At 41.9% G+C, this 26,574-nt stretch overlaps 2 protein-coding genes across 3 annotated transcripts; both read right to left on the bottom strand.

The window, feature by feature from the left end:
• Nucleotides 1-987: 987 nt before the first annotated feature.
• On the bottom strand, nucleotides 988-10,919 carry slc35b1 (solute carrier family 35 member B1). The gene is made up of 9 exons (XM_058412430.1): nucleotides 10,437-10,919; nucleotides 7,042-7,145; nucleotides 6,809-6,939; nucleotides 6,040-6,070; nucleotides 5,686-5,846; nucleotides 3,967-4,093; nucleotides 2,905-3,011; nucleotides 2,671-2,824; nucleotides 988-1,776 (listed from the first exon to the last, which is right to left on the bottom strand). Exons 1-9 carry the CDS (start codon nucleotides 10,556-10,558, stop codon nucleotides 1,724-1,726), a joined length of 990 nt encoding a protein of 329 aa, XP_058268413.1. The 5' UTR covers nucleotides 10,559-10,919; the 3' UTR covers nucleotides 988-1,723.
• Nucleotides 10,761-26,149, bottom strand: fam117aa (family with sequence similarity 117 member Aa). 2 transcript variants are annotated; one of them, XM_058412321.1, is made up of 8 exons: nucleotides 25,549-26,149; nucleotides 21,860-22,050; nucleotides 19,237-19,332; nucleotides 18,371-18,490; nucleotides 16,426-16,542; nucleotides 15,799-15,925; nucleotides 15,076-15,217; nucleotides 10,761-13,658 (listed from the first exon to the last, which is right to left on the bottom strand). In XM_058412321.1, the coding sequence occupies exons 1-8, from the start codon at nucleotides 25,664-25,666 to the stop codon at nucleotides 13,406-13,408; spliced, it is 1,164 nt and encodes a 387-aa protein (XP_058268304.1). In that variant the 5' UTR covers nucleotides 25,667-26,149; the 3' UTR covers nucleotides 10,761-13,405. The 2 variants fall into 2 exon arrangements, with proteins under 2 accessions (XP_058268304.1, XP_058268312.1); XM_058412329.1 differs by having other exon boundaries at nucleotides 21,860-22,008; nucleotides 25,549-26,143.
• Between the last annotated feature and the right edge of the window lie 425 nt (nucleotides 26,150-26,574).

The following is a 26,574-nucleotide window of genomic DNA, read 5'->3' as shown; positions in this document are numbered from 1 at the left end:
CTGGCACTCTTTGTAGAGAAGCTACAACTGGGTCATGGTTGGATCTTCCGCACTTGTAGAAATCCTGTACTGAAGACTGAGCTCAGATGCCATGCTCTGAAAAAAACTCTGTTATGCTTCATGTTGCCAAAGAAACATGGCACATAGTATTAAAAAGACGGACGTGGAAATAAGTGTTAATTCTAAGAATAGGTTTATTTCAATAAAAGATTAGATTTCTCTTCCAATGCAAGTTTAATAAGATATTCATACCCATCGTTATTAATTGTGTTAGCAATTCTAGAGCTAATTGAATCTTTGTACACACTTCTACTCTGTTGTTTATTATTTTTTACCTCGCTCATTTTTGAAGGCATTACATGTCACTAAAAACAGCTTTGAAATAAAAAAAAAAATTCAGTTTATGACCTGAGGTTGTACCCTTTATACTGGAGCGAGGAGAAAAGAGCCGAGCAGGGGTTTTGTTGCTCTGCCTGTTCTCCTCCACTGACTCTTTTAATCAGATTGCTTTCCCTGACACCCACTCGTGTTTGTTTCCCTACAATTTCATTTTCTGCTCTGAATTGAGCATTAACCTTTCGCTGCAGCGAGTCCTGGTTAAGCAAGCAGGAAGCAAACAGCAATGTCAGGAATAGGAGAAGTGGGCAGAAAGGATTTCTCCCACAAGGGCCGTTTGACCTGGTTTAAAGGCGACGCTCGTCTGCCATCGCGCCGACAAGTCTGCGAAAAATTAATCATCTAACTTGAAAAGCCAGTACTGTACAGAGAAACCTGGACGTGGAGTAAAGACAAAGATGATGGATTCATTCATGTCCAAAATAAGTTTAATGCCATCTGGTTGGATTTGTCCCCCCCCCCCTCGATGGACAGACGGACAACACGGCTTCGTTGGCAGATTCGAACACAATGTTCATATACAACAGCTGGTATCACACACCCCCCGATAGTCTGGCTGATTTTTTCCCTTTTAGTTAAATATCCAGTATAGTTCCAACTGGTCAAAAAACACGCACACTAAAACCTAATTATTTTCCAATCCTAATTATTCCATTATTTCTCTGAAATGTGTGGAAGAAACAATGATCCTTTCCCCCCACACAGTAAACAAGACACTTGACAGGAACACAAATGTAAGAGGAAAAAAAATCATGTTTAACATTAAAGAATTGACCTTGTACATCAGATTAAATCTGATATGGCTTAGAGATGCAGTGGACGGGGTGAACATTACAGATGTATATCTCAGATGGAGTGGCGGACCGAAACACATTTATAATTATTACACATACTCATGAATGTGCATTATACATTAAAAACCACAAAAAGAGTCATCTGGCAGGAATCAGAGTAAAACTGGCTAACAAATGGAGCTGTCTGTGAGGAACCGGTCAGTCTGAGCTGGTGGACATGCATGCCATGAGTGTCTACATCATGCTCAATGTCCTCTGGCCCAGGAAGTGTGGTATTTTGACAAGGGAAAAAAGAAAACCTAACAAAATTACTATCTATTACTAACCAGTCCTTTTTTTTTTTTTTAAGTTAAGATAATGACCACTGTTTCAGTGATTCATGGGTGGAAAAAAAAAAAAAAAAGCATAAAAATAAGTACATTTTGTTTTTTCCAGATTAGCCACGGATGTAGTGCACCAACAGAAACGGATGTTTCTTCAAGTTTTCTGTCCGTGAGTACAGTACACGCTTCACACACGTCCCCCTTCGTGCTTTAGTGTGTTGTCTTTTTGGGCACTTTGCCAAACTTGGCGTCCAAGCCGAGACCTGTGGGACAGAGGGACAGAGACGCTGTGATGTTCGTTCATTTAAACTTCCGTCAAGCAATTACTGAGTATTAAATTCGTCAGCGGTCTTTAGAACAAGGTTTAGTTGTTAACACAGCGCAGTTTCATTTCCAAACATATTTTCTCTTTAAAAGAAAAAGAAAAGATTCAGTGAGCGAGTGTTATATATGAGCCAGGCTTGAGCTCTGTATAAAAACTCCACTGCTTAAACTATATTATCGTCGTGATCATGGTGAGGTCAGTGTCGGGTCCTCCTCGTGCCTTGTGGATGTGGGAGTGGTCATTCTCAAAGACAGCAGTCTCGGCAGGATAGAAATGCATCACAGGATAAAGGTGATTAGTCAGAATAACTCGTTCTGATTTGCAGTGACTCATCCCTCTAAGGAGACCGGTAAACACAAACCCTTCTGTCTTCCCAAGAGAATAACAGAGACACGACTTTTCCCTTGTTTAATGTTAGCTAGTTAACATGGCTGTATTAGGAGAATACAGGGACGTTTCCAATTAGCATTTTCATGTACATTTTTTGAAATGAGAATAATGTGCTAAGCCCTTTTAGTATTTTCTTGGGGAGCTAAAATAATGTATTCATTCAACCATTCGTTACAAAACATGTCAGAGGTTATTGTAAAATCCTAAAATTAAACGTTTAAACTAAGATTTGACTAGTTGCCTGTATTTTTGGTTCTACCAGACTAACTAAAGTTGTTGTTCAAACTGAGTCACAGTGCAAATGAAGCTTAGGAAGCTGTGGGCTGCACAGGAAGACACAGTTGACCCTGAACTGAATCATTAAAAAATGTATTAAACAGTATAAAGAGGAGGAGTGAATGAGAGGAGAGGTAACGTAAGAAAGAGTGAGAGACACACTCACCTAGGAAAACAAGGATGGTCCCAAGCCACTGCAAGGGGGTGATGATGTTCCCAAACAACAGCACAGAGCCGAGGATGGTGAAGAACTTCCTTGTCGTTGTGACAATGGAGCAGGTGAGGGGCCCAAAATATACAACGGTCATAAAGATGAAGGTCTGAAAGAGGAAGGTGAGGAGAGTACTGGTAAGCAAAGTACTATGAGAGAGATATACCTGTGTGTAATCCTGTGTCTCACCTGTCCCAGAGCGCTGGTGAAGCCAAAGAGCAAAATGTTGTAGATGATGCTGGGGTAGCGTTCAGCAAAGCTTACAAACTCCCACACCTCTCCTGTCCACAACACAGCTAGGAAACAGAGAAAGCATCCAGAAACATGCCTTATTATTAATTAAACGCAACATTTTCTCCACTCTGGCATATTTTCGTACATTGTTATTTTAATCCTTAAAATTCTGTCTGGTGGTTCCACTGAGAGTGAGTCATGAGATTATGTACAGAGTGTGCTGCACTGAAAGATTAAAAGCACAAACTTGGTTGAACAGATGCTGCTTGGACTCAGCTGAGTCTGACCAGCTGTCTTTAACTCCGACTTGTGAAAAACACGCCACTACTGCAGCTACACTGGAACTCCAGCTCCCCCTGCTGGGCAGCGCTGGCAATAACAGGGACAAAAAAAATAAAAATCTGCTGCTGCTTTTCACCACGTGTTACAGATCCACTCTGGTTTAAAACTTGATGCATGGCAGAAGACTGACCTCTGTTTCGGGGTCAAGCATCTTCATGACGAAGATAGCATCTGGGAAACAAATTTATTCCTAACGCATACCTTTTAGATGTTTGTACACATACTGCACAGGTACATAAATGACACCATTTACACCTGGCTGTTTTATGTGTCAGGGTTGGCTATAGATTATGCAGGGGGAGAAAAAAAAAAACAAACAAAAAAAAATACGCAGATGTAATTTCTCCCACATCTATTTTACAACAGATTTGAATCTAAGCAGCCAAAGCAGATGGTCTGGGAAACATTCCGCTAAGCTACATGTTCCAAGACTTTCAGCATATCATGGAGGCTACCGCATGCTTGTAAATGTCACCTGCTGAAGCCTTCATTTGAAGGCATCCAAAGCAGAAAAGAGCAAACCCAAAAAGTATGAATCCAGATACAAGATGCATCAAATTACTACATTTACACAGGAATTCTAATAAAAAACAGAGAGCAACATAACACAGACCTGTGTGCATCTGAACTCTGCTTTATATTACCATACGCCTCGCTTATATGAAAAGGACACACCCAAACCCAACATCAGTGTCGACCACAGATTCACGTTCAGCATCATGTGATTGGCTCCGGTCTGGAAACGCCCCCTCATGTGATCCTGAGCTACACCAGTCAGACCATCCAGAGTCAGGGAGAGTAACTGCATCCAAAAGAGGGTACAAAATGAGTTATACGTTCATGAGTTACTGTCTCTATGAAGTTTCACGTTCTGATCAAAAATACCGCCTGACACGGCTTTTCTTCATGTGGCTGTAGGACAGGATGAATACGTGAATAGTGATTTGGACATCCCAAATCGTGACGCAAATAAACACACACACAGGAAAATTTCCAGTGTGAATGTACACAAATAAATACATGGCCATTTAACAGTTTTCAATTTATAAATTGCTTTCTGACCATTTACGGTTAACGTTGTTACATCTGCAAAACAAGCTAGTTCCCATTACGACTTATCACAGTCATGTTACTGAAAATAAATACATAAATAAAACCTCCTGCTTTCGAACCGATTACTGTTACGAGGTCACTGAACCTGGAGACTGCTCCCATACATAAAGCTTCTCCTAACGTAAAGCTTCACCACATCAGCGTTTATATAGTTCTCTTAACTAAAGAACATTAAATCAATATCGATATACATCAATATATATTTTCATTGTCTGTACTGTCTGTACTGCTTATCCGATCTATCATCGGGTCACGGGGAGTCTGTGCCTTTCTCAAGTGTCATCAGGGATCAAGGCAGGATACACCCTGGACGGAGTGCCAACCCATCGCCGGGCACACACACATTCACACACTACGGGCAATTTAGAGACTCCAATCAGCCTAGAAGCATGTCTTTGGACTGAGGGAGGAAACCGGAGCACCCGGAGGAAACCCACCAAGCATGGGGAGAACATGCAAACTCCACACAGGGAGATGGAGCAAGACTCGAAACCCAGGACGCTGGAGGTGTGAGGTGAGCGTGCCGCCTTATCGTTATTTTATCAGTGTTAAATGATGATGTAGACTGTCCACCATACAAATCCCTGCGAAGGATCTGTTACTATAGAAACAACGACGATGTGTGAAAACAGTGCATCGATATAAACGCATCAGGCTGCTGCAGAAAGTTCAACAATGCCTTCTGATTTAAGAATTCAGCAGCACTGGGAGCACTGGGAGCATAATACAACAGATTATACACCTGTGGCAGGTGGGAGTGAGTCTGCAGGAAGGGTTGGGGAATGAGCAAATTAACAAGGCACATTTGATAGATATCTGGGCTGGGTTTATTAACAAGTTGTTTTCTCTTTCACTAACAGTGTCGGTTTGTGTGTGTGTGTGTGTGTGTGTGTGTGTGTGTGAGAACATGAGCCTGTTGATATACAGATCAAAGAAGCTGGAAAGCAGCCCAAGTTTATAAAGCAGACAGCTATTTTCTTTCTGGGTTTTTCATTTCCATTTAATTAACGTGCTGCTGCACAAGCTCTCGATAACGCTCACATGCAATCTCACCCTGACTCGACTGTGTTCCTGAGCTCAGGCTGCTGTTATTGTCACGCCATATCTCTCAATCAGATAGGAAGTTCGCTTCCATCGCTCTGTTTATTCTATTCTTATTTCCGTGTTTAAGTAAGGGTTTTTAAATTGAGATATCGCTCAGATATTTTTACGGATCATTAAGACTGTAAACAGTAGGATGTAAACATGCTAGATGACAAAGAGAAGGACGGAGGAACTAACCAGCAGCAACTCCCCAAAGCCAAACAAATGTTCATCAGCAGACGTGGAGCCTTTGTTGGGTTTGTAGAGGAAAAGCGCCACGCCAGTAACAATCAGAAGCACACACAGGTACTTGGCCATGGGGTACTTCTTCCTCAGAATGGTCACCCCGAGGATCATGACTGTGGAAACAAGCCACGGAGACGTGAACATTTGGAGTCAGAAACAGAAAATAAGACAATACAATACAACACCGTTCTCTTCAAAATATTCTATGAAATCAAAGAACACATCTAAAATGTTTTAGTGAGTTAAAGAAGCAGTTTCTCATTTTTTAGATATTTTGACAATTTTTATTTATTTATTTTACTTTACCTGGGATAGGTTTACATGATTTCCCCAAAACCTAGGGACAAAACACAAAACATTAATATCATTAATATCTAGAATTGTTTTTATAAATAAATTTAATTACAAACCAACTGGAAGCAGCTTGGACATTATTGTCCCATTAACATCTGCTGTATGTTACTGGACACTTGACCATAACACTAGTTACGGTGTTATAGTCATACATGATTTCCAAACATTCCATTGAGTCCTCCTTTTGCTGTTGAAATAACCTCCACTCTTCCTGGAAGGCTTTCTATGAGATTTTGGAGCGTGGCTGTGGGGATTTGTGCTCATTCAGCCACATGAGCATTACTGAGGTCAGGTACTGATTATGTTTGAGTACGTCTGGTGTTCAGTCGGCATTTTGGTTCATCCCAAAAGCGTTCAGTGGGGTTGAGGTCAGGGCTATGTGCAGGACACTCAAGTACTTCCACTCATAACATGACTGTGTACATGCTGGAACATGATTGAGCCACTTTAGGGAAATTGTAATGCTGCAGCATACTAAGATGTTACACTATACAGCTGTGTATAATGTAACATCTGTATACATACATACATACAGTATACATGGTCAGGTTTCCACACACTCTTCACCACATTTTATCCTAAAAATTAGTTTTCTTGTGTTTGTGGCTTTAGATTCTTCATTGTTTCTTTTGCACAGATCCAAAATGTTCCATGGACACATCTGGAAGGAACTCATACTAGTGGAGGACAAAAGAGACAGAGAGAGGAAGTGTGCTCTGACCTGGGTGGGGTAGTTGACGTACTGCAGAGCAGAGTTACTGGACACCATGGCTCCCAGATAAGACAGAGCACATGCTGCATAGAGCCAGCTCCGCGTGTGGTCCGGCCTGGAGCCCTCGAAAAATTGGATCACTGCGTGAAGAGGAGATAAAAGAAGAAGAAGAAGAAAAAAATGAGGGACAATAAAAGTTAAAGCGGTGGGGAAATGAACAGTGATATGAGGGGCAGACTTACAGATTCGGGCAAAAAGAGCATTGATGATACACTGGATGAAGACAAGTGTAGTGGCATAGCGAAACTTTTCCTTTTTCTCCCCCTGGCTGTAGTCTCCTCGTGTTCTGTAATATAACAGAGGCATTGTGGGATGAAGTTACAGTTACAGTTACAGAATGAGCAATCCTACCTCTTCTACACACTAATACAGGGGACAGTCACTAGAGAGCCCATGAAATAAGATATCACAAGTCCTACAATGGTAAGCATCAGAAAATACCACACAGGCATACTCTTGGTTGTTGTTAAATTGACAACGAGGACAGTGTCTAAAGCTGGACTCATCAAATGGAGCCGATACATTACCTATCACAGTTGCTAAAATGATGTGAGTACTGAATACTGATTAGTCAGATGTTTTCAGAGCAGCCATGTAAGACTACCTCCACTGTGCTGGACCAATGAGCTGGTTTTGGATCATAAAGAGATCCTTTCTTCCTCCACACTTTGGTCTTGTCGTGTCATACACTTCTGCTCTTAAAGTCGTCTTCAAACGGCAGATTGTGATACCTTGACCACTTCCCTCTGCCCTGACCCTAGATCTCACTTCACAGATCACACAATGTGTCATCAACTGTTCCTTGATGAACCTATCATTACCTTTTACTCCCTTTCCCCAGGACATTTCAATTTCTACTGGCTATGCCTTGCAATGGTTCTGATCAATTTGCTCGGTCTTTCCTCAGCTTCAAATGGCTTGCTCTTCTCCCATAAACAGCTCTCTGCTCTTTATGCTGGTTTACACATTTTAGCAACAAATGCAGTCTTCAGAGGCAAAACCCGAGACTCCGACCAAGAGTAGCTACTCAGATATATTTATAGTCTCATACAATCAATCTTCCAGGCCACATCCTCACAACAAGAAATACCTGTTAGTCACATGATCCGGTGTTCTTTGTGCTTTTAACATATCTAGATGTAAATGTCTGGAAATGAAAGTATAAACCGTTTCGTTCATCTTTCGATTTCAAACCCAAATGTCTTCAGTTCACAGCCAAAAGAATTGCCCTTGGCAATTCCCCTACTTTCAGAGGGGTCTGTATATAGTACATTATGACAAGAGATGTCTCTTTCTCTCACGTACACACACACACACACACTCCACTAAATTTCGCCAAAATGATCAATTCATTTAAAGTCCAAATGCAAGCTCGTATCAGTAACGGGGGGAAAAAAAAATACCAGCTGAGGAAAAATTCATTTACAAGCTAGTCTGCCACGAGACGTTTACTCCAGAGGATTAGGATTTCTGACTGTAGACTCTGAGTAACAGCTGTGGGGTGGTGGTTAGTGTGGGTTTGCATACATCACATGAATTTTCTGAAAACCAAACTATTTACAGGAAATAGCTAATGAACTCTTATTATGTATAATTACGGGCTGTGGTTTTGAACTTGCGACGACTTGTTTAACCTCGTCTTGTAATCGCCTTATTTTTCAGTGCCATGTATAGCTCTGAATCATGTACAATAAGCGCTTTGTTTTTCTGTGTGTGATTGGAAACATTGTGTGAGCAGTAAAACTCTTTCTACCTGTATTTTCTTAACCGGAGGCCTTACAGCGCCAAGGCTGTGGGTTCGATCCTGAGCTCAGGTGATGTTTGACTAATTTTTCCAAAATGTCCCCTTGAAATAAATAAACTACTTCTATCTGTCTGACCGTATGTTTGTCAGAGTTAGACCATTTCTAAATTAAATTCCGTCACTTGAGAAGGTGACTCAGAAATCTTCATCTATACCACAGCGGACACTGTGGTGATCCTCAACAGGTTTGAGGGATCGGTAGATAGACAGACTTTTTTTTTTTGGAAAATATAATATAATAATATAGTTTGGTTTACTGTTATGTTTTAGTAAAAATTATAATAATGTCATTAATAAATGATCAAATAAAAAACAGCTGTTGTACTTAAAAATAGGGAGTCTAAGACACTTGCATGTGTGTCTTAGATAATAGGTATGGATAGGATAAACGGACAGAAAGGTTTTCACTGATCCGTAAAAACATAGTCAGATGTTACACTATCACCTTGTCACCTGTGTGCAGGATTGACCCCACAACCTTCTCACTGCGTAACGTGATCTGTGGCAAAAAAGCACACACTGTTTCTTCTTCATCTCGTGACGCACATATATACGCTGCTGAATGTTTATATACGTTTTATAACACTCTCTATCCAGAGACTGATTTGCTGTCAAAGTGCACCACCCACTGCAATCAGTAGTAGGAACATTTACAGGTAACTTTATAGTACAGCGAGAGGTAAGTTGCAGATACACTATATTGCCAAAAGTTTTGGGACACCTCTCCAAATCTTTGAATTCAGGTGTTGTTTTTCAGGGGTTGGGCTTGGTCCCTTAGTTCAAGTGAAAGGAACTCTTATTGCTTTGGACATTTTGGACAATTTCATGCTCCCAACTTTGTGGGAACAGTTTGGGGATGACCCCTTCCTGTTCCAACATGACTGCACACCAGTGCACAAAGCAAGGTCCATAAAGACATGGATGAGTGAATTTGGTGTGGAGGAACTTGAGTCCTGACCTCAACCTGATAGAACACCTTTGTGATTAATAATAGGGAGACTGTGAGCCAGGCCAAAACTGGGACGTCTGCCTTGACATGCACATGAATGTAATATGAAGTTGTTCCGACGTTTGTCGCTATAACAGCTTCAACTCTTCTGTGAAGGCTTTAGGAGTGTGTTCATGGGAATTTTTGATCATTCCACTAGAAGCACATTTGTGAGGATGTTGGACGAGAAGGTCTGGCTTACAGTCACCGCTCTAATTCATCCCAAAGGTGTTCTATCGGGCTGAAGTCAGGACTCTGTGCACTTCCTCCACAACTTCTGGCAGTAGTGTATGTGAAAGCAGCAGCAGGCTGTAACTGAACTACTGAACCAGCTACTTTCTGATGTGTAGCACTAATCGCCCAATAATACATTTTGACATGGGGGGGGGTGTTTGGACTTCTATGGGCAACAGATGTGGGTAGACCTACTCATGGGTTTGATGGTCCTCACACTCGTGTGTGTTACCCAAAAGATGATAATAGTACTACTATAAATAATCACACTACAGTATAGAGTCGCTATTACAGCAGAACAACACTTTAGGTATAATATTATGGGATGCTGGTAATACTATGGGATGTTGCTGAATATATACAGAGTATACTGAGCGTTCTCATCTCTTAAATTAGTTTTAAAATATGAACCCATATTTACAAACGGCTCAGTTTCAGTATTCCCCGAGTTCTCGTTTTGCACGGTGTTTGTGGGGAAATCTTTCTCCTGTCCGTTTCCTGAAAAACACCTAAGGCTAACAGCTAGCTCGTTAGCCGGTGGGTGTACTCACATGGTTTCCTGGAGGATTCCGTAGTAAAAGTAACACACGAACACTCCCAGGAAGCAGACGATGAAGCGCACTCTCTCGTTCTGCCACAGCGACGCTTTCACGCCGCCTTTCCCCGCCGTCATGCTGTCTTTCAGTCGCGCTAGTCCAGGTATGGACACCGACACCGAGCCAGCTCCGCTTCCCGCAGCCTGCGAGCCCGCGTCCCGCTCCACTCTACCGGCTGGCACGAGCCCGGAAATGATGGCGCGCTACGGTACCCCAGTGGGGAGAGTGTTTATAGACTAGCCCGGCTCCGTGTCTACCCCGCGGTCAGGGGATTTCTACTGATAACGCCGCGGATGTGTCCGAGTGTCAGCTGGGTCCTAGAGCAGAATTCCGGTCATGTTTCCCGCAGCATTTCATTAAAACCGAAGAAAATCTGTCTAAAAAAAAAAACCAATTTCGGTGTGTGATGTCCGGCGGCTGGTTTGACGCTCTGGTGTGTTGTTGATGTTTTAACCCATCATCAGACCTGAAGGACCAAAACCGCCTTCAGGAGCCGGCCGAATGCGCCTGATCCTCTGCACGTTTATAGCAGTGGAGTTTAATCCCAAAACATGCACAGGAAACCTTCTCAACATATCATTATGCTGGGGCAACGTTAGCATTTTAACTCTTAAACCACTGAGTTACTGTATTTCCTGTCGTAAATGACCAGGTTCTGGTTAAAATGACTAGTCTGCTCAGACACGGGATGTATTTAACGCCTTTAAATACAACACAGTCCATCCACTCTTTAGGCGTTTCTCTTCAATAAAGCGACACAAACCTACTCTTCTTGTATTTTTGTGTATTTTAAAAACGTTTTTGTGCCACTTTTATTATTCTTTTAGATCAGGCATCTGATTAAGGAGACTGTTTGAACATTCAGCAGGTCCTTGCCGACCGAGTGTGCTTTGAATGTTTACCCTTTTGGATGTGGAGTATTGTGATTGGTCCAAGTACAGCCCCGGGGAGAACTGACTCTAGCCACTAGCAGGGCAGGGATTATGAAAAGGGCGTGGTTTAATAAGCCCCACTGGGAAACTACACGTGTCTCGAAAAGTAATCTCAGTCTCCTATAAACAGTTATTATTGTCTGTATGTGCAAATATTCATATTCAAGTGTGTCAGAATTATTATAATAAAATAACAAACATTTTTTTTTGCGTTATTTTACTCTTTTATGTCATCCACAAAAAAAAATGGCATGAACTGAAAATAGTACAAGGTTTTTTTTTTGTTTTTTTTTGCAGTAGTCCAATCTAAGAAGAGAAGACACTGATGCTTTACTGCAGGTCACAAAAATCATAACAATTAAAAGAGGAAAAATATGTAAACCTAAGACGCAGCTTTCACGAAGCACCTTTTCCGAGAACAAAAACAACGAACTCTATGAAGAAAAAAAAACTACACCCTGATAACCATTCATTTACATGTTCCACAACAGGGAACTGAACACGTCACCCAGCACTGCGTCTGAGGCTGAAATTCAGAACAGAACCAAATCCAAACAAAACTACCCTGAGATCTGGGACGATGACAAGTTATAGGTTTAAAAACAAAAACAAAAATGGCACTACTAACAAAGAAAATCTAAAACGTGCAAAGAAGTTTGCACTGCTACCTTGTGTGAACACACACACACAAATACTGCTGTGTTGACATTGATTATGCAGTGAAATGTGAAAGTTTAGTGGTATATCACAGCAAATACCACATCAGCACACGTTACTTCCTAAAGCTTTCTATAAATCAGTGAGCTTTTCTGATGAGTCAGCTTTCCACCACTGCAAGACTAGTGACAAGAACATTTGAGTTCCCTAAAGAATTCAAAACACACACACACACATTATAACATAACCTCCCCACCTCACCCCACCCACCCACACAATCCATACTGTGTAATGAACACAAGGCTGAATTTCCACTGACTGTTTAGTGCTAGAATACAAACACACTTGTACTTGCTACATTCTAATGTACCTTGATAAATCCACAAGATTTTTTTTTTTCATAACTGGAAAATAGACAAACCAAAGAAAATATTTTTTCTGAATATCAAAAAATATATAGTTTAAAAAATAGGTATTATGAAAGAAATCAGTGCCTTTTTTTTTTTTGTTTTCTTAGGTGAACACCAAATCCATGTATGTCAGCTCTTTCTGGATATTAACAATTTGTCCTTGTAGGAAAAATACTCATTAAATCAATCAGTGTGAATGCTTAACTGAAACACTTTAGTGAACCAAATTGGTCAACTCCGTCCAGTTGACACAGTTTGTTATTTAACCGATTAAATGAAACAGAACGCATGGATTTTGTATTGCACTTCGGTGCCAAGTGATAACTGTGAAGCTGAAAAGCTCAAGGGTGACGTTGAATAATAAATAATAGGATTGTCAGCTCTGTGTCGTGAAACGAATTTAGAGTACTGAAATAACTGCACCCATGGTGGGGATCTTGTCAGTCGTCTAACCCCAGCGTCGAGTACAAAAGGGCCGGGTGGAGCAAAATGAACTTCTCTATAGAAAAAGACATTATGTAGGGTACGAGGTCTTTCTTTTGAGCGAAGGCTGACATCTTCACTAGGAATCTCTGTAAGTGCAGGTTCAAAATCCACTAAACCTTATTAAAAGCAGCTTAATGAAATGAACCGTTATTTCGACTGAGAAACAGAAGAACAGAGGATATTCAGCATTGCATACACATTTGGTACCTTCCCATATGGGGAAATGAAATATGAGGGTTTGTCCTGAGAGTGACACAGCTCTTCCTACTGTCTTTTGGCGAGAGGATGTCTTTCCTGTAGTCTAACAGAGTAAACCCTTAGTGCTTGCTACATCTACTGGTAAGCCATTGCTTGGTCAGTTCTATGATGAGATGGCACAAAACCTCAGTCCACTGGTTACTACTTCCTCCTTTTTTGCCATCTCATATCTTCCATCGTTTTAAACGGAGGAGTCTGGGAGGGGCAGGTATTCGCTCACTGGATGTGCCGTCGTCATACAGGGGGTGGCGCTTTGGCCCGAGCAGCCAGTCACAGGTGAGACTGACAGGCCACGAAAAAGCAAGTCCATGGAAGGAAGAAGGGGCTTCAGAAGACTGACAGGGCAGAAAGCTGAGCCTCCATGGGGAGTGAAGTTCACTTTGTTGGGGTCGGGGCAGGAAGGCAGAGCTGGGGGATCACCGTGGCATGAAGAACTAGACAGAGGGCAAAGAAAAAGTGGAGGTCAACAAGGTCAAGTATAAGTATCACTGATGTCATTTTATATTGAGAGAATATATCCATTATCAGTCAAAGAGTTGCTCGGATACTCATACGGCCGTGTGCATAAACAACTTAATTATCACAAGTAAGAGCAGATCTGATAAAATAGTGTTGGTTATATTATTGGTGAAAAAACCCCACAAAAAACGTTGTACAATGGATATAAAAATTCTACACACTCTGTGATTACTGCAGATATCTGTGATGTAAAAAACTAAAACTAAGCTCAATCATGTCAGCTCTTTTTCCAACTTTACTGTGCTATAGCACCCATCAAAATTTAATGAAACCAAGTTTACTCTGCTGAAATTGTAAAATGGAAACTGCACACATTAGTAGGGTGTGTGTGTTTTCTTCCTCATTCCTTCACATATCATATCCCTCATGTTATTAGTATAGGCCCTCCACCATGACCCTGACCGGGATAAAGCGATTTACTGAAGATGAATGTTTGTATATAATTTGCTGATGTTTAACGGCTGTCTTTGACTGGCTTAAAGGAATATTTTGCTTATGTTGACTTAAAGAGAATGGGGTTATTGTGCTTTTCCTCCTTTATGTCTGATGCACCTGTCTAATAGCGTGGTTGCTGTGGACTTTGTAGGTGTTACACAGGAAGGAGTACAAAAGGAGTAGTGACAGAATAAAGTCAAGCATAAGCCTTAGAAATCATGGGAGAAGTGTGTTAGACTGAACATTATTATACTGCATTCACCTTTTCAGTCTTTTTACACAGATCAGGCATAAAATTATGACCACCTGCCTAATAGTGTGATGGTCTCCCTTTTGCTGCCAAAACAGCCCTGACCCGTCATGCACTGTGTATTCTGACACCTTTCTATCAGAACCAGCATTAACTTCTTCAGCAATTTCAGCAACAGTAGCTCGTCTGTTGGATCGGATCACACGGGCCAGCCTTCGCTCCCCACGTGCATCAGTGAGCCTTGCCCGTCCATGACCCTGTCGCCGGTTCACCACTGTTCCTTCCTTGGACCACTTTTTATAGATACTGACCACTGCAGACCGGGAACACCCCACAAGAGCTGCAGTTTTGGAGATGCTCTGATCCAGTCGTCTAGTCATCACAATTTGGCCCATCGTCAAACTCGCTCAAATCCTTACACTTGTCCATTTTTCCTGCTTCTCACATCAACTTTGAGGACAAAATGTTCACTTGCTGCCTAATATATCCCACCCACTAACAGGTGCCATGATGAGGAGATCATCAGTGTTATTCACGGCACCTCTCACTGGTCATAATGTTACGCCTGATGGGTGTATTTTGCGTTCTCATATGAACCTGTGCTTGTGAGAGGTTAAAGACACCAAGAGAGTGAGAGATTTACTCACAAGGCTTCCTCACACACGCGCACTCTCTCACAGCCTTCTGGAGGCTCTCTCTGGAAGGCGTAGGTCTTGTTGGGGAGGGGGGATGAGGACGCATCAATCACATATAAAGGAGGAGAAGGAGATGGATCCAGTGGCCCACACACTACCATGTACAAGGGGAGTGCAAAACTTGCTTGTTAAATTGTCCTAAAGCATTGCATTTAACGATTAAAAATCTAAAAAAAAAAAAAAAAAAAAATACAAATCTATACAGTATCTTTAACCACATTCAGAATGCCAGTAGAAATTAATATGTATGAATATGCAAAATAAAAAAATCCACACTGTCCTCCTGCAAGCACCGCCCCCTCTGAATTTCTGCATCAGAACAGTAACTAACAGAAGCCCACTGGCTAGTTAACACTTTACAGGTTCGCCTAACAAGCTGGTAATGTCCAGATATCCAGATAGCACGTCTCCCACTAATAACAGGCATTTCAGATCATAAACTCAACTCATTAAACTATGCACAGTTATAAGCATGTTAACAATTTTTTAGAATCTAAATAGCCATCAAAGAGGACTTAACTATTTAAAAAACCTGCATGCACTATAGTATGTCAATTTACAAAATCTCAAAACAATGCATTAGGTCAGCTACAGGTCACTGTGTAAGAAATGGGGCAGCAGATTCTCGCCTTTCAAACTGATCAAATCATGTCAACAACCCGTCAGTGGACTTACCAGACTCTTCAATAGGGCAGGGTGACTGTGAGGGGGTGAGGAGACCAGGGGAAAGGTCACTCTGAGAGCCACTGCTGCACCTCTGCACTGGAACGGGTGCCCTGTGACCATCTGGTACATCCAGAATCTGATCGGTAAACAAACACACACACACGCACACACACGCACACGCACACACACGCACGCACACACACGCACACACACGCACACAGTGCTATTAGAGTTTCCCCTCATAGTCAGGACAGCCCTGGTGTGTAGGACTCACAAGATTGGTGGTTTGTTTGTTTTAATGACAAACAAAACTAAGTAAAAGCAACATCTAAATTAGTCTCACTTCCTTTCTCATTTAAATAAACAAAACCGTTTCTGCCAGATCATTCGTTCTGACCGCTGCTTTTATAGCTGATGAACCACTGTTTCGCGATAGATCCACCTTACAATACACACTGAATTAAAAGAATGGTTTGGAAGCTCTGAGCAGATTAAGAGTAATGTGTAAATATTATCTTATTGCCCTTGTTATCTAATATAGTTTACAGCAGTTTCAAGGATATGCATGTCTGTATGTATGTTTAATCTGAGAGATAAACATGGCCAATGCTTAATCATGTGTACATAATGTCTGACCTTATGCTGTTGTTCTGCTGTTTCAGACACAAAGACCCCCTCCAGCTCCAGGTTAAGCCCCTCTACACTGCGCCTCAGTCTGGGAGCCAGCCTGCTTAGAGGCAACAGAGGGATGGTCTGCACACACACACACACACACACGTAAGTAATCATAAATGAAGTCATGAAAACTTAAAAACTGACAAACCTTCATCTTACCCATAACTGCCTCTTCCTACTTTGTGGAAAATATATATATGCTTTATGATTTGACTTTTTATTAAAATACACTATATTGCAAACCATAGAATTCAGGTGTTGTTTTTCAGGGGTTGGACTTGTCCCCTTAGTTCCAGTGAAAGGAACTCTTAATGCTTCAGCATACCAAGACATTTTGGATAATTTCATGCTCCCAACTTTGTGGGAACAGTTTGGTGATGACCCCTTCCTGTTCCAACATGACTGTACACCAGTGCACAAAGCAAGGTCCATAAAGACATGGATGAGTGAGTTTGGTGTGGAGGAACTTGACTGACCTGTACAGAGTCCTGACCTAAACCTGATAGAACACCATTGGGATGAATTAGAGCGGAGACTGAGAGGCCAAAACTGGGACATCTGCCTTCACATGCACATAAATGTAATATGGAGTTAGCTCCCCCTTTGCAGCTATAACAGCTTTAATTATTCTGGGAAGGCTTTCCACAAGGTTTAGGAGTGTGTTTATGGGATTTTTTGACCATTCCTCCAGAAGAGCATTTGTGAGGTCAGGCACTGATGTTGGACGAGAAGATCTGGCTCACAGTCTCTGCTCTAATTCATCCCAAAGGTTCTAGGGGTGTCCCAAAAGGCAATATAATATATATTATTTGTTAGTTGAAATGTGCTTTAATCTGGAGCTAAATATCATAAAATAAATAACAATGTCCTGACCTCAACCTCATAGAACACCTCTGGGATGAATTAGAGCAGAGACTGCATGCCAGGCCTTCTCATCCAACATGTGCCTGACCTTACAAATGCTCTTCTAGAGGAATGGTCAAAAATTCCCATAAACACACTCCTAAACCTTGTGGAAAGTCTTCCCAGAAGAGCTGAAGCTGTTATAGCTGCAAAGGGGGAGCCAACTTCATATTACATTCATGTGCATGAAAAGGCAGACATCCCAGTTATGGCTTTGCTCGCAGTCTCCACTCTAATTCATCCCAAAGGTGCTCTATCAGATTGAGGTCAGGACTCTGTGCAGGTCAGTCAAGTTCCTCCACACCAAACTCACTCATCCATGTCTTTATGGACCTTGCTTTGTGCACTGGTGAGCAGTCATGTTGGAACAGGAAGCGGTCATCCCCAAACTGTTCCCACAAAGTTGGGAGCATGAAATTATCCAAAATGTCTTGGTATGAAGCTGAAGCATTAAGAGTTCCTTTCACTGGAACTAAGGGGCCAAGCTCAACCCCTGAAAAACAACACCTGAATTCAGTGATTTGGATGGGGTGTCCCAAAACTTTTGGCAACATAGTGTAAATAAGCAGCTCTGAACTGTAGGGGGAGACAATATATGGGCTAAAAAAAAAAGGTATGGGGTGAAAAAACAGCTTGACATATTACACAGTACAGCAATATGACAGTATCTTTTAAATCATGTGTTTATTACGCAACTATAAACACTTGACCATTCCAGTAGTGGTATTAAAGGTTACATAATGGTGTTAACGTGTGCGAGAGTGTGTACAGTGTGTGTAATGTCAATCACGGTAGCTCTGTGACACCACCTCCTAAAATAAGACCCGCTCTATTTACATCTCTGTTGCTGGATGAATGGGAAACTGTTTGTTTACTGAACATCACAACACTTACAAACCCCCCTGAAGTACAATCCCCTGGCCATCACGCCTCTCTCTGTACATTAACTAGCAGCTAATAGGCATGCGTGCACACACACACACAATATCCTGTGTATTTTTACCTGTGTGGCTCCAGGCATGTGTGTATGGACAGTAGGTGAGGGCTGATGAAGGCGCTCATAGCCAGCGGGGGGCGGTGCGTGTCTGGAGCGCTTTTGTAGTGAGTGCCTCAGCTTAGCGACCTGTCACAGAGAAATACGAGATAGTAGATATTTGAAATATCGGGCATACCAGAGTGAATATGCTACGCTCTACAGACCTTTAAAGTGTCCAGGTTCAAGTTAATCTGTTTTAAACGTTCAAGAGCAATCCGTTATCAAGTCTGTAACAAATACTAATACACTCTTCATGAGAACACAAGCAACATGAGGTTTGGAGTGGAGTGTTTAACAGAGCGTCTTTAACCCTTAAGGAGCTCTGGAGATATTTTGCCCGTTCTTGTACGCCTCTTTCGAGTGTCTGGGAATCTTTTGTTCCTCCTAGCCGATATGATGAGGATAATTCCTTTATTCACTGTATCATAAAAATGCACAAAACCCAGATTTAGAAATGTCTTCTTTAATCAAAGCCAAAAATATGCATAGGTCACATTAAGTAGGCCATATTGCGTAGAAGAGTGTTATTTGTTCTGAAACATTGCTATGACTCAGAAGATGATATCAGGAGGTCAGCCATGAAAAGGCTATACTGACACATCTCACTGTATGCATCTCATTAGCCTCAATTTAATACACAGCCCTGCCTCGCACTCTAGTGACCCCTTATTATCCATTGTGTCAAATGTCTTTCATCAAACACGGAAAAAACTATAAGCTTAAACGTAAGATAATTAACTCTTAAAGCCTATATCAATTTTAAGCAGGCTAGGAATGAGATCTATAGAAAATCCACGAATAACAAGGAACCCGAAATGATCATCCGCACTGACCTCTCTGAGGTGCTCGGCGCTGCCCCATGATGCCGAGCGCTTGTGCCCCACCCCACCTCTTCTCCCTCGAGTTTCCTCTGTCCACGAACTGGGGGTCTACCAAAGAGAGAAACAGTGAAAGGTTTGTCATTCATGATCAACCATGTGAGACACAAAGCAAAACAATGAGATTTTCAGCCTGTTAATGAGAATGCTTTAAGTTCTGAAGCACGAGCGAAACCGATGTTTATATCATAATTAGATTTCTGAGTGAACCTTTTCAGCGTATCCCTGACTCTCTGTCTTTGACGCAGGGCAGGCCGTTGAGTACTGTACATAACATGACTAATCCTGCCTTTATTGTGCATCTTGCATCGCGATGCACCAGATCACATTACAGCATCCGGCAGTTAAGGATCTCACAGCTTTGGATGGAAGTGAAAGAGGTTTCCTTAGCTCACTGACTCTATTTGAATATCATACAAAGAACAAGTAACACACCTGTTTTGCACCTGTGACACACTCACACAGCTGCATTAATGCTAACAGAAATAAAATAAACTGTATGCATGACCTCAAGTACACCTTTTGTACCATTTCACTCTCAGCTCCATACCAGTGTGGTGGATCATCCTTATGGGTTTAACTATAGACATGAGCTTTTGTTATACCCCAGCATGCACACACACATACACACACACAGGCCCACACACACATACCGCCATGACAGCTCAGGCCTTTGGTTTGTTGAGAGGAAGTGGTAGGCTGAGAGTATCGCAGAAAGCCTTTAGTGTAGCAACCGTTCAGCTTTACCGGCACGAGTGTCACCCTGCATCACGCTTCCTCTGGGTGCGAGTGTGTGTCAGAGGCTGAAGATGATGTGTATGAGTTTGCTGCATGGATATCCTCTCTCTCCTTCTCCGTCTTGCTCACATTCTTCATCTCTCTCTTTCTCTGATACGAGAGTAGGAATGTTTCACGGCGCTTCACGATGAAGTCATGACACGCATGTCGTAGGCGATCTATAAATTTAACATGTCACAAAGGGGTCACTTGCCACTGACGCGGCATCTCTTGCTTATATGTGGATCAGGAGGCCGGAGGTGGGACGCATAGGAGAACGTCATGTGCCAAACACCCTTCCTATGTAACACTTGTTTTAAATTTAGACTCAACCACCACCACCACCCCCCCACCTTTCAACATCAATCCAAACTTTAATGAAATAAGGAGAACAGGATCACAGGTCAGCGGCTATAAACAGAGCCACAGTATCTGGGCGAGACGCAGAGAGCGACATGACAGGGGTAAAGTTTCAGAGGGGTGAGGGGATTTGGCGTTATGAGAGAGAGTTTTGAGGGGCGGGGTTTGTCCACGAAGCCAAACGATAACACGGGAATGTCTCATTTGTTATAGTATTTTTGTCTTCTGGGCTGACAATTTCATCAGTTAAATATCAGAAATTGGTTAAACAAACACTGACATAATGATCACTGCATCTGTAGCCTACGTATGATTTGTACATGCCTACTTGTAAGACGAAAATGGGGGGAAAAAAAAAAAACAGACATTCATCACATTTGCAATGGCCTAGAATGATTCCGAAAGACGATGCGTTACTGTGTGGCCATCCAAGTTCAAGTTTATACAATATTATACAACATGACTGCCCTGCCAGGCTGATGTTTCACACAAATCCCTCCACAATCAACTCAGAGCTAGAAAAAGCACAGGGCTCTGGTGTATAAGCAATCTTCTTGCCTCATAAATCAAAAGGCCTGCCCTCTGGCCATACGGGGAATGTTTCTTTTAACGCAGCACATGGTGAGATTTGATACAATGCCTCTAAGGACCACATTTATTAAAGCCTTTATCCCAGTTTATCTTTTCCACAGCAATTTTTCAGGCACGGTAAACGATCTGAACATTCCCAAACCCTGGCCGATCCCATGATCCCTGGCTCGCTCGGTGCATTAACTGCATTATGAGGCAAAATCTGACCCACTGAAATGTTACTCTCACGTTGCCTGATGTGAAATCTGCTTCTGGTGGAGTGACAGATGATGTGTTTGACTTACTTGTGTTCATGTTATTGGCGAAAATTAAAATGTGCATAATTTTGTTTTTTAATCTAAAAAGGTATGACAGGACATTTAAAAATCAGCAAAGACAAAAAGTCAAAGCCAGACGGATGGACAGAACTGTCCACTCTCCGACACTGCAAGGACGATTATATGAAAGAATGAGCAAGGATGTGCTGCGTTCTGTATGCTCAAATGCATGCAGCAGGAGGTGGTGAGAGGAAACCACTGAGCTCACATGCACTGCTAGACCTGCAAATTTATCACTGATAGGCTAACATAATACTAACTAGCTAGACCTAGCACCGTGAAGACACCGCACCGTGTCCTAAAACAATGCACTTTCATGCTTTATTCCCTATTTATAGTGTGTAAGTATGTTTACTAGAGTACCATTAATAATATTTGCAAACTTCCAGCCACTGCATGTGTTATGGGCGGGGAAAGGACTAAAACTGTTCAAGAAAATTGACGTTAAACTAAACCTACAGTAAGAACTAGAATATTGTACTATAACTAAACCTTTTGATACTACACTAACTCTGAATTAGTGAAAGCTGTACCTGTGTGGCTTTGTCATTGACGCAGGTTACACTCTGGCTCTCGGGCTGTTTGGGCCACTGTCCCTGCAGGTACGGTCCCACTAACATGTCCAGGGAAAGTGTCCGTCTCAGCGTCGGCTTCGGGGGGCGTGCCTTTGTCTTGGACTCAACTGGAAAGACAGGGAGGTTACGTTTCGTGGCAGGATGATGAACTGCAAGTAGACAACAGCAAGCTAGAAATTCTCACTGAAGAACGATAAGCATGTGATTGTAATCATGGTTCACAAAAAGGCTTCAAAATGATATTGCTCAGCTTTTTGTGGACGACAAAAATAACTGTTATAAATGTTCTCGATTCTGCACCTTATTTTCCAGCCAGTCCAGATTTAACTTATGTTCTGAGCACTACATATAATTTCCTCAGTCAGACAGTCAGTATGAATTTCCTAATAAATTGCAAATGATGTGGTATACATTATGTCTTTATTTCTTGAGCCCTTAAAAAAAAGGAGCCCTTCGTTCAGAAAGCTAAATTAAAGCATGTCAAGGCAAGTATTTGATGCATCTCGTACAAACCGTTTACAGAGGCACCGACAAAGCAGAACTTTCTCAGAAAAGTCCACAAGGAGGAAGAGAAGGTTCCTCCATTTTGGTGGCTGAAATGCCCACAGTACCACCTACTGGTTTCTACTGGGTTACAAAACCAACAGGGAATTCACAAGGCAAAGTTCAGTTAGCTAAAGTCCATGTAAAGTGAAAGCATTTGCTACTAGAAGCCAATGAACATGATTAATGTCCAGTGTCCTTTCCCATTCTGCAATTTTTCTGACCGATGTGAAAAAGCAGAAAGAGCAGTGTTTTCTGGTGTCTCCTGTATTGCTGTAGCAGGAAGTCAGAAAGTCAACATGTTATGGCTCAATCATAAAGATAGCACCAATTCAATACCCAGTGTATATCAGTGTCTGGCCAATACTAGTAAAAAAAATGGTGGATCAGATCTCACAGGAAACATTGAAGATTAAATCCGGTAACAAATAAAAGAAAAGAAAAATAAATATTTAACTGAAAATATTTAAACATAAAGAGACTCGACTGTTGTGGGATAGGGCCTCTGAGGATTGGACTCTTGTCCAGAACATCCCACAGATTCTCGATCGGATTGGGAATCTGGAGGCTACACCTTCAGTTCCTTAAACCAGTCCTGAACAGCTTTTGCAGTGTGGCAGGACACATCATCCTGTTGAAATAGGCCACTGCATTTGAGAGTAATGTTGCTATGAAGTGGTGTATATGGACTGGAACAATATTCAGGCAGGTGGTACATGTCAAAATAACATCCACATGAATGTCTGGATCCAAGGTTTACCAGCAAAACATTGCCCAAAGCTAAACTCTGCCTCAACTGGTTTGCCTTCATTTCACAGTGCATACCGGGTCCATCTTTTCACCAGGTAAGAAATGCACACACACCCGGCCTGTCACATGAAGAAAAGAAAATGTGATTCATCAGACCAGGCCACCTTCTTCTACTGCTCCATGGTCCAGTTCTGATGCTCACATGCCCATTGTAGGTGCTTGTGTGAGTGGGTATGGGTCAGCATTGACAATGCACTACGTGTTCTGACATCTTTCTCTTCCTATCATCTAGCTCTTCTGTAGTTTCAGACCTGATGGGTAACTTTTACTCCTTACAGACACCAGTGAGCCTTAGTTGACCATGACCCTGTCACTGGTTCACGGAGTCTTGCTTCCTTGGACACTTTTGGTAGGTACTAATACTGCATACCAGGAACACCGCACAAGCACCTGCTGTTTTGGAGATGCTCTGACCCAGACCTGCCCATTTTTCCTGCTTCCACACATCTTCAACAACTGACCGTTCACTTATCCCACCTCTTGACAAGTGCCACCGTAACGAGATAATCAATGTTTTAATGTTGAGGCTGATCAGAGTAATCATAATGTGCATGATTTTGATGTGAAGTGCTTCAGTTTAAAAACGCTTAGTAGTGTTTAAAGAATACGTTATCAGATCGGGATCAGTAATATCAAGCTTTAAGAGTCAAATGGCAAAAAAAAAATATGAACTAATGCAAGAGAAAACGCAAAAAAAAAAAAAAAATGAAGAAGACTTTATTCTACCTGAGAGGATGCTCTGACATCTAGCTGATTTCCAGAACTGATATAATTGTTCCTTTAACTCTAAATCGCACAGTTATTTCAAATAAACAAATAACTCTATTTATCTGGACGTATCTGAAATCTGTATATGAAATTTGCTTATAACGGTTCTTTTGGTTAAAAATAATTACGTTAGACTGACAGCATGAAGAGTGTGAACTGTATCAAACAGCTGGCAAACTAGTCAATAAACAGTTTTGTTTTCTGCGACCAACTGCACCTGCAGTAGGCTCTAGTTAATACAATTTTCTTTCCCCCCTCCTGCCAAGTTCAGTAAAGGTTAAAGACGTGTTCAACCGTGTCTTTGAGATCATTTAGTAGCACACAGTGGCTTCAATATGTGAGACAGGTGTTGTCTAGTCCCCAGTGTTAGGACATGGAATGACAAGTTTGCCTCCACCCCTGTGGTCTGGAGACTCCATCAGAGCAGCGCTTCTCCCCAGCCCTCGCCGTCACGCTGTCCTTATTCATTGTGCTGCTAAAGACAAACCGCTGAGAGCTTGCTCGTTGCCAGCAGATGTTAAACCCCAAGTAAAGCGTGCGTTGCACTGTTCTGTAGGTTGCAAAACACCACAAACCCCCTGTGTAATGTCCCACTAGGCTTGTCTTAGCCCCCATCCCCCCTGAGCTCTGCTCCCCGCAAGCATAGCAAGCTGGTTACTAAAATAAACACAGTCCTGGCACAAGGACTTCAGTTACACACACACACACGGCTCCGTTCTGAACTGAACAGAACCGCAACAACTCGGACCTGCTAATGCAATGTCTTCTGTAAGCCAGACCCCAGCCAAAACCTAACAAAATAAACATAACATCAGTGTTGTCACTAAACAACTTCTGCTCAAATAAGTTGGGGATAAGGGAATAGTGTGGATTTGGGGGATTATACCAATCCTAAAGACTACAAAACATCTTATAATAAGAGTTCTACCATCATCGTATGTTTGTGAACTGCTATGCAAAGGGAAGTGAGATCTCAGGCTTAATAGACAAACATAGAAAATGCAAACCCAGCACCTGATAGAATCGTACAACACACACACACTGCTGCTAAAGGGAAAAACACGCCTCTGTTTTGCACAGTAAAAGCTGGCATTTCCACTGTAGCATGCTCAGCAGGATCCAAACAGCCCTAATACGTTGCCTACCGTAAAAGGTTTTGCTGTGCTCTGTACAACTGCACAGTTCTTTTGTTTGCAAAAGACAGAAAAACGCATGCATACATGTAGACAAGAAACATGATCAGTTGATTGCTTGCACAGTTCAGTCCTGCGTGCTGTGGTTGCAAAATAACACACTCTCAACACCAACTGAAAGCATGTGCAATGAGTATTCCCAGACACTCCCTTCTTTCATGTCCTCTAGCATCTCTGAACTCTCTTGCACTTTTGCACACATATGACTAAACAGGAAAACATGATAACGCACACCTCCATTGTATTAGATGAAGGAGGCACATAAAGAAGGAGCTCAGTGATCTCGGATCACATGCATTTCAATGCAGAAGTTTTGAAAGGCCACTTGCATACCCGATTTGGCCTCTCTCCATCTCTGTGCTGGGGTTTTCGTGGTGGTGCTGGTGGTGTTGTTGTGTAGTTGAAAGGGAACTGTAGCTCGGAGAGGCTGCAGACCGCCGCGAGACGACATCCCGAGCGCACGAGCTCACAAGGAGAAGGAGGAGGAGGAGGAGGAGGAGAGCCGCGTATTTATGTCAGTTTGTTCACCAAAACTGCAAAATTCCAGTTTTAATCTCCGGGCTCGCTTCCTCTATCGATTCCTAGATTGTTTGCACACAAATCTGACCTATCTCTGGAGATATTTGTGGCGTTAATGCTAGCTCACTTAAAGCTTAGCTAACACCCAGCTAAGTTCTTTTGTGATTACAGCTAAGCCTGGACAACTTTTTTTTGTTTAATGGCTAATTTTAAAAATACAAAAACCAAGCTCGTTACTACCTTTTAAGGGATACCTGTTGTGTAACTAATCCAACATGATCAAATCGACTGTTACACGAGTCTAAACGCGCGGACCTGCTCGTAAAAATGGGTAAAGTTTCTCGAGTCGTCTACATTGTTGGTGGACTGCCAAAGTTCTCTTCACTCCGATATCTGACAACAGCCAGCCTCCACACTTGTGTCGGGGATGGGCGGAGCGTCCGTACACACGCGCGTAATTTGATTGGCTACTGAGAAATACTACTGCTATCCTATTGGTCGGTGAGTGTATCAATAGGTTCCGGTCTGGGGGAGGGCGATATAGTGGAAAATAAATAAATATCACTGTACTTTAAAATATTCCTGCGATACACGATATGTTTTAAGATATTCCTACGATACACGATATGTTTTAAGATAAACAATTGTTTTGAACACAAATATTTTATGGTTAAGCGTCAGTCAAAACCCTGTTTTACACACACACACACACACACATATATATATATATATATATATATATATATATATATATATGAATTTGTATGGTGACCTTGAGTGACTAGAAAGGTGCCTATTAATAAAATGTATTATTACTATTATTATTATTATTATTATTAT

The sequence above is a fragment of the Hemibagrus wyckioides genome, linkage group LG02, assembly GCF_019097595.1.
Source record: "Hemibagrus wyckioides isolate EC202008001 linkage group LG02, SWU_Hwy_1.0, whole genome shotgun sequence".
Taxonomy (NCBI): Eukaryota; Metazoa; Chordata; class Actinopteri; order Siluriformes; family Bagridae; genus Hemibagrus; species Hemibagrus wyckioides.
This window is presented reverse-complemented; position numbering and strand designations above follow the sequence as displayed.